The following is an 8,839-nucleotide window of genomic DNA, read 5'->3' as shown; positions in this document are numbered from 1 at the left end:
CTTTGGCACCTCCAATCTCCTGATCAATGTGTTCACCTGCATCATTCACACCTAGTGAGTCTAAAGACTCAACACACATTTAACGTTTTGACGAGTACATATACATAACATGCAAAAGTGAAAAGTACTGTAATCAACATACTTTTCATGATCTTAAAACGTAAACGTACAAGCAATAAGGCATAACGTGTCAAAACATGTCCCAACATATCATCATATACGTGTTCATTTTCTTTAATTGAATTTCAGTTCATTCGTTATGACTTTCGTATCAGCAGTATCGTATAAGCTCTATTCAATGGATCCATCTACATATAACCGTGGTATCCGGCGGCGGGGACATTAGCGACAATATTACCCATCCACTGAGCCTTGGCCTTACATGTCATCGTATACATATACATATTAGTCACAACCAACTCTCATCCTTCAAAACATGTCATCATATTCATCACTTATAAAAATCATGCATATACATAATTTTTCTTAAATCAAGCATGCAACCTAGCCGTTCCATCTTCCAAACGTGTAGCTTAGAAAATCCTAGGACTCCTCCTCCTAGCCAAGCTCGACTCCATACCTCGTCTCCACCTTAAATCGTCCATGTTGAAAATATCATAACGTTTTTCAAACAAGCGTAAAATTATCAGAACGTTGAAAATATCATAACGTCTCTTGGAAATCATAACGTTTTACAAACAAGGTAAAATTATCAGAACGTTGAAAATATTTATCCTATCGTTAAACGAATCACTCTTCAATATTTTTCATGAAAAAATAATTAAAACAAGCATAATATGGATTGAATGATGTGTCAAAGGTATTTAGAAATGTGCCTTTGCGTTTTAGAACGCTTGAATATACAATCGTTGGCGTTGGACGCGAAGAAGAACGAACGAGCGATGAAGACTCCTTGTTTTCTCCCTTGAGATTTTCGAAAATATTGGTGTTTGGTGTATGTTAGTTTTCGTCCGATATGCCCCTTAAAAGCCCTAGGTTTCTATTTTATAGATTTTAATTTGCATGTTAATGGGCTTGGGTTTTGGGCCTTTGAGTTTATGAGCAATTGGGCCTGCTAATCCTAGTTAAATTAGGCCCAATAACACCTATTTATTTGAAAAATAAAAGTTCATAAACATTAGTTTTCAAAAATAATATTTTTGATCTTTTAAAAGTCCCTCGTTTGCCAAAAACCGGCTTCCCGGATAAAATCGTGCTCGTCTCGTAAAATAATTTGAACTCTACAATTTTTAGGAAAATTTAATCATATTAATAAGCCTTGAATGTATTTATTAAAAAATATTTATTCTATCTTGGTCGTTCTCGCTCTCCTTTCCCCAACTTATTATCGAATATTCGGATAAAATCTTCAATTCTCATGAAATCATGTCATCTAATCATTTAATTATGCAATCAGATCTTTAATCATATATTATTCATCTTGTAAGCATTTAAAATCAATTAAACAAAGCAAGTAAGTAATTTAAATCGTTTGCATGCATGTGGTTTACGTAGGTTGAATGCTACAATAAACAACCATCTTAGGACCAAGACCGAACACAGACCCTTTCTAGACCAGCCTAGTGAGCCATGCACGAGGACGTGCATGGTTCATCCCTTCTTGCGCGCGGCACGACTAGGATGTGCCCTATCCATGCGCCTGCCCTTACGAGCCCCTCCAGCCATGAGTGGACCACCATTGCTCGTGGCTATGACCCTCACGAGCCCAACCCCACGCCTGGACAGCCCCCTCTCTTTTTGTTTTCCAAAATCACGTGCCCTAGCTCCTTCAAGCCAAACCCGTTCGTTCCTTCCCCTTGCACCGTACCAGCCCTTATCAGCCCCATCTAAGACTCCTAAACAGCCCCTAAATCGGGCCCATATCATCCCTAACACGGCAGCCCCTTCACACCATTAAGAAACATCAAGTCATGTAAGAAAAATCACGTCCCTCCATGTATAAACCCTTAAAAAAATAAAATACTATGATGCTTTTAGATTTTTCATGCAAGGATACATATTCACACATAGTATGATGTAAATGATGAGAAAATAAGGAATAAGACGTTCTCTTGCGTGATTCACGCATGAAAATTCAAGTCTAGACGAAAGGAACGTTGTCAGAGAGACGGGGAAGACTTTTGCTGCGATTTTCCTTCAAAACCCGACGTGTAGAAGCCCTAGGGACGTGTAGGTGTGTGCGTGTGTTGCTAGGGAAGAAAACCCTAGGTTTCTTGGTGTTGTGCGTGATTTTGTGTAGGATTTTTTGGCTTGGAAATTCAAGGTTTTAATATAAAAATTATGGTAGGTAATTAGGCCCAATAACCTTAGTATAATATGCCCATTAGAATGTAGAAAAAATATCACGTTTATGAAATATTTCGAAAATATTAATCGAGCCTCTAAAAGTCTTTTTTTCGTCAAAAATCGTTTACCGTTTAAAATACGATTCGACATGTAAAAATACATCAAAAAACACCATTTTCGAAATTTACATATTAATTATACAATATATTAAATAATTATAAATAATTATTTAATAAAAAAATTTCCTCTATAGTTCTCCGTCTCCGTTCCTTTATCGCGTCTCAATAAACTTGAAAACGCAGTTTTATGCATTCTAATAGGAATTCATATTTTTAAAATGTAAACGTGTCTACCACATTTAATTAATAAAATTAAAATAATTTAATTAAGTATTTTTATTTTTCTGAGATTTATATACAATTAAATTATATTATCATATTTTGCACCTTATCCTAGGGATGGCAATGGGTAGGGTATGAGTCGGATTTCATACATCCATCCCCATACTCATTTATTAAATTCATCCTCATACCCATAACCATACCCATCGGGTATTGAATTTCATCCCCATCCCCACACCCATCGGATTATCGGATACCCATACCTTACCCAAATACCCAATTATCATATATAATTGAATTTTTTCAAATTTAAATTGNAAAATAAATATAATTACTATACATATACATACATACATATATATATATATTAATTTAAACGGGTATTCGGGTCGGGTGTGGGTCGGATTATATCAAACCCGCCTCCATACCCGAACCCGAAAATCCTCATACCCGATTACCCAATTATTTAATCGGGTCTGAAAATCCCTCCATACCCTCTTCTATTCGGGTCGGGTATCGGATCCTCCAACGGATTCGGAGGAAATTGTCATCCCTACCTTCCCCAACCCTAGAAAATTACAATCATATCGGTCAATCGGGTCAACGGCACCTACTTTTCTGTGTGCGTGTGTCGCCGGTGCGAAACATCATCCATCGTTATCTCCTGCGGCCGTTATTACGGACGTTTTCTTTAACGGAACCAGTAGCCATTTGCTTTCGCGTTTTTATCTCAATCTGAATTCGCACCAGCTTCTTCTCCTCTCCCCTAGGTTGTAAATATTTCGAGACAATTGCTTGTACCGATGGTGGATTCAAAAGCCAATCCTCGGCGAAAAGGTGATTTTCTGAGAACTTAATCCTTGTAATTATGCCCCTTTTCGCTTCTTTCTTTTTTGTGGCCTTTTGTTGACTGTATAGATTCTTTGATCTTTTTGGAGTTCATAAATTTGAGCCTCCTTTTAATTGAAATAGATTGGCGGCGTTCGGTGACGTTATTGATTTTCAGTTCAAATCGGTGCTTCGTTTTTTCTGTAGGGTTCCTTGCTAACGGAGTTTTTGTGAGTTTGGTGGGTGTAAGAGTTGGGTACCGGAACTAGGTAGATTGGTTTAATATATTTCCATAAATTATTGGAAGATAATATTTTTGAAGATGGGGGAAGATTTGCTGACAGGTTTAACTATTGAGAATTATCCATCGACATTTTTGTCAATGGATTCAATTGCTATCTCTCACGAGGAGGCCGTACTCCATAGGCTGGTTGATATTTCGGGCCCCCCAGATATTAATCTCCCATTGTCAGTAGAGCGTAGTCCTCCACCACCTGCGCAGTCTTGGAACCATGACTCTTTTGATATGTTCGAGGTTGGGCTCGGGCACCAAGTTAATGATTCTGATAAGCTTCTTGATTTGCCTAAAATAGTGCGGAAATGTGCCAAGAGATTGGATAGTATGTGGGGTGCTTGGTTCTTCTTTACTTTCTATTTCAAGCCTGTTTTAAAGGATAAATCAAAGTGCAACATAGTTCGGGACAGTAATGGGGTTTCTGGCTATGATAAGTCCGATCTGCAACTCGATGTCTTCTTGGTACAGCATGATATGGAAAATATGTATATGTGGGTTTTTAAGGATAGACCTGAAAATTCGTTGGGTAAAATGCAGTTGAGAAGTTACATGAATGGGAACTCACGCCATGGGGAACATCCATTTCCATTCAGCGTCGAAAAAGGTTTTGTTCGGTCTCATAAAATGCAGCGGAAGCACTACAGAGGACTCTCCAATCCACAGTGTGTTCATGGTATTGAACTCGTCTCATCACCCAAACTTTTGAGCCTCGATGAGGAAGAACAAAAGAAGTGGATGGAACTGACTGGTCGAGAACTAAACTTTTGTGTCCCACCTGAAGCTAAAGAATTCAGTTCATGGAGGAACCTACCAAATACAGATTTTGAGCTCGAAAGACCACTTCCTCCATTGAAGAACAACCATGCAAAGAAACTGCTTAACGGATCGGGTTTCAATTTATCAACACATCCATCAAACCATGTAAATGGTGATGGAATAGATCTTTCTGTTTGCAACAAGAAAAGGAAAGATCTATTCACACATGGAAATGATGAAGATTGTTCCTTTCCTAATAATCTTAATGGAGATCCGCATCAAGATGCCAACTTCAATCCCATCGAACCTCCTTGGTTGAGTGAGTTCAGTGGGGTGATGAGAAATGTGTATGGTCCAGTTACAGCTGCTAAATCCATCTACGAGGACAATGAAGGATACTTGATACTCATTACGTTGCCTTTTGCGGATCCTGAAAGGGTGAAAGTCCATTGGTGGAACAATCTCACCCATGGTGTGGTCAAGATTTCATCTGTCAGCACAGCATGCCTGCCATTTATTCAAAGAAATGATCGAACCTTCAAGCTTACGGATCCAGCACCGGAGCATTGCCCTCCTGGAGAATTCAAAAGGGAGATCCCACTACCCGCCCGGATTCCTGATGCTGCGAAGCTAGAAGCGTACTTCGACAAGAGCAGAACCGTTCTCGAGATCAAAGTGCCTAAACATCCTCTGAGACCAGAGGAGCATGAGGTTCTTGTTAGCCTTCGCCCCCCGAATGAATTTGTCTTGTCTTGAATAAGGTTTTATCATATTTATTTTTACTGATCTTTTCAAGGGGTGGCATAGTGATTAAGCAGATGAAATTTAGGGAAATTGTACACAATTATGTTATTCCTTCTACTTCAGCTCATATGAGAATGGTTCCTTCTGAATCTTGAATTGCTCCTGTATAATGCCAAAGCCATAGGGGCTGATATATTAGTTGGATTGTTAATACCTCATTTTTATAATTATCAGGGTTCAATGAAAAACGTATCTATTAAATTGTTTATGTTGTTTTCTTCGCACCATCTTATTTGTAATTTATTTTTAGGTAAAATGTGTTGATTGCTTGAGGTTTACAAATGTTTAGTTCCTTGAAATTAGAAAAATGCAGGGGGTGAAAATTCAATGTATTAATTACTTCATAAGCAAACCTGGAAATCCCCAGCCCAAGGTGAGTCGGGTTAGGCGGACCAACCGAGAAAAAAGTCATTATAATTAATTAAAATTTTTATTTTATTTCATTTGTAAATAAATATTTATAAAAAATTGTTAAAGTAGGTGCTCAGCAAGTCAACTTGTGGCTCGAACTTTTATTGACTCTGATGTAAAACAATCTTTATTTTAATAATATTTTATGATTTTATTCGATTATGATATTTTACTTTATTGATAAACATAAAATTGTACATTAATTAAATGTTTTATTATATAATTATATAGTTTTTGTTTTATTATATGTTTTATAATAAATTGTATAAAATATAAGTGGTTGTGTAATTACAAGTTTTTACAGGTTCGATAAAACAAGAATAAACTTGGCGTTGCAAATGGGATTAAGATGATTCTTGGACCTGTAGAAAGTTGATTTTAATATCTACAATATTGTTGACAAGCATGAGATAAAAATTCTCTCACAATTGGGATCAAATTAAGCAACAAATAAAGTTACCAAAGGAGTGGCAGTTTTACCATGCTCTAGTATTTTGACCATATCTCTCAAATTACTTGGTCAAATGGTTTGAAAAAAATACCACAACTAGACAACTCAATTATCCACATGTTTCTTTTTATGTAAAGAAGCAAATTCGGAGAAGAAGATTTTCAAAAGTGATGTGTCATATAATATAATATCTTGGAACACCAATGAAGACTTATGTTTAAAAAAATAATATTTTATTTGTGGTTGTCTCCCCAAATTTGGTTATAAATAGGGGTGAATTGTAATGTATTGAGATATCCCTCATTCTATGAACAAACCTTTGAGTTCATAATATTTCTCTCTCTATTTTTCTTTTATTTCTTCGTTTAAATACAATTAGCATGTTAATTTTATATTCAAAGTTTTACACTTTGAATAATGAATAGCTAACTTCCTAAAGTTGAGCTGATACGGTGAAACTCTTGGCATGATAATAAGGTTATTAAAAGGTAAGAATCATGTTTTATATTATTTAATCATTATTTATTGTTTATGTTATATTTATTTCTTTAAGCATTTTTTTATCCTACTTATTTGTGGGAGTTTTGATTTATTGTTGCTATATGTTACACTAAATTCTTGGATCCATTTAAATGTTAGTTTTGTATTACCAACCATTTAAAGTGGGAACCTTGATTTAGTGTTTACAAATATATATAGCACAATAAATACTTGACCACATTCATAAGTTTTGGTATATATTATATACTTATAAGATAATAATTTATAACATAATATAAATATGATTATTTAATATATTGGAACCATTTTATTAAGTGGATTTCAATATTGTTCGTTAATGTTAACTTTATTAACATACCAAGAGTGGATCCTTTAATCTCTACTACTTAAATTAAAATTTGAACAATTAAAATTTGCCCATTAAAGATTCAAACAATTAAAATTAAAAAGAAACAAAAACAAAAACAAAACAAAAAGACATTGTAGTGGACTTGTAATTACCTTAGCTTCCCTGTGGATACGATACCGGACTCACCGACTTATATTTCTTGTGGACAACCTGCTCTTGGGAGTGCAACAATCAAAGTGACAACAAGCTTTTGGCGCCGTTGCCGGGGAAGTATAATTTAATTTCAAGTCTATTTAATTTTGTTTATAGTTTATTTTTCTTTATTTGAATTTTTATTGCTTTTGTGTGTTTTTATTCTTTTGCATTTGTATTTCCATGAGCATTATTTGGTCACGTATACTTAGTGGTCGACTCATTCGAAATAACCATTTATTTTCACAAAACATGGCGGAAGAACCCATCCAAGAAAATGAAGTTGAAATTCAATCTCAACATGATCATGATGGACGAAGAACACTTAGAGATCACATGAATTCTACACGTACTAGTGAACCTTCATGTCTAGTTTTTCCCCCTGATGCATCTCATTTCAATTTTAAGCCTGATATTATCCAAATTTTACCCAACTTTCATGGTTTAGATTCTGAAAATCCATACATGCATTTACGAGAGTTTGAAGAAGTGTGCAATACATATAATGATCTAAATTGTAGCATGAGCACCATTCGACATAAGCTTTTTCCTTTTTCTTTAAAAAATAAAGCTAAAACTTGGCTACAAAATCTTAGATCGGGATCCATTCGAACATGGGATGAATTGCAACAACAATTTTTGAAAAAAAATTTTCCATCTCATAGAACAAATTCTTTCAAAAGGCAAATCATCACTTTCACTCAAAAACAAGGAGAAACTTTTTATCAGTGTTGGGATAGATATAAAGAATTGCTTAATCTTTGTCCACATCATGGTTTTGAAATTTGGAGAGTTGTTTCTCAATTTTATGAAGGCTTAACACCTAAAGATAGGCAAATGGTTGAATTTATGTGTAATGGAACATTTGAAGATAAAGATCCAAATGAGGCAATTGAGTATCTCGATTCATTAGCTGAAAATGCTCAAAATTGGGACACTATAGGTACAATCGAACCATCAAACAAGATTCAATCTCCTACATCTGGTGGAGGTATGTACACTCTCAAAGATGAACATGATCTTCAAGCTAGATTTACCTCTTTGGCAAGAAAAGTTGAGGCACTCGAATTGAAAAATAATGATCAATTAAAATCTGTTCAAGAAATTGCATGTCACATCTGTGATACAAGTGATCATTCTACAAAATATTGTCCCACTTTGCCTTCTTTTAAAGAATGTCTCCATGAACAAGCCAATGTTTTAAACAATCTCAAAAGGCCAAATTTTGAACCGTTTTCTCAAAGTTACAATCCAGGTTGGCGAAATCATCCAAATTATTTTAGTTGGAGGAATGATAATGCTGCACAATTTTCACAACCACATTTCCAAAATCAACAGAATTTTCAAAATTATGCACCTTATGTTCCTCCACCTAAAAGGAATTTGGAAGATATATTGAATTCTTTCATTGCAAAGCAAGAGTCTATCAATACTCAAATTGCTCAAAGCATGACAGATTTGAAACATACTCTTGCTAAATTTGCATCTGCACTTAATGTTCATGAAAAAGGTAAATTTCCTTCACAACCTCTGCCTAATCCCAAGGATCATCATTCACAAACTGGAACTTCTGGAACTCAACCGATGGATCAGGTAAAATCTGT

At 35.2% G+C, this 8,839-nt stretch overlaps 1 protein-coding gene across 2 annotated transcripts; it reads left to right on the top strand.

The window, feature by feature from the left end:
* Window positions 1–3,252: 3,252 nt before the first annotated feature.
* On the top strand, window positions 3,253–5,539 carry LOC140956373 (uncharacterized). Of its 2 annotated transcripts, none has more exons than XM_073413098.1 (2): window positions 3,253–3,485; window positions 3,684–5,539. In XM_073413098.1, the coding sequence occupies exon 2, from the start codon at window positions 3,799–3,801 to the stop codon at window positions 5,281–5,283; it is 1,485 nt and encodes a 494-aa protein (XP_073269199.1). In that variant the 5' UTR covers window positions 3,253–3,485; window positions 3,684–3,798; the 3' UTR covers window positions 5,284–5,539. The 2 variants fall into 2 exon arrangements, with proteins under 2 accessions (XP_073269199.1, XP_073269198.1); XM_073413097.1 differs by having other exon boundaries at window positions 3,279–3,485; window positions 3,621–5,539.
* The last annotated feature ends 3,300 nt before the right edge of the window (window positions 5,540–8,839 follow it).

This window comes from Primulina huaijiensis, chromosome 13, assembly GCF_012295235.1.
Source record: "Primulina huaijiensis isolate GDHJ02 chromosome 13, ASM1229523v2, whole genome shotgun sequence".
Taxonomy (NCBI): Eukaryota; Viridiplantae; Streptophyta; class Magnoliopsida; order Lamiales; family Gesneriaceae; genus Primulina; species Primulina huaijiensis.
Note: the sequence above shows the minus strand (reverse complement) of the source record. Positions and strands in the feature narration are given on the sequence as shown.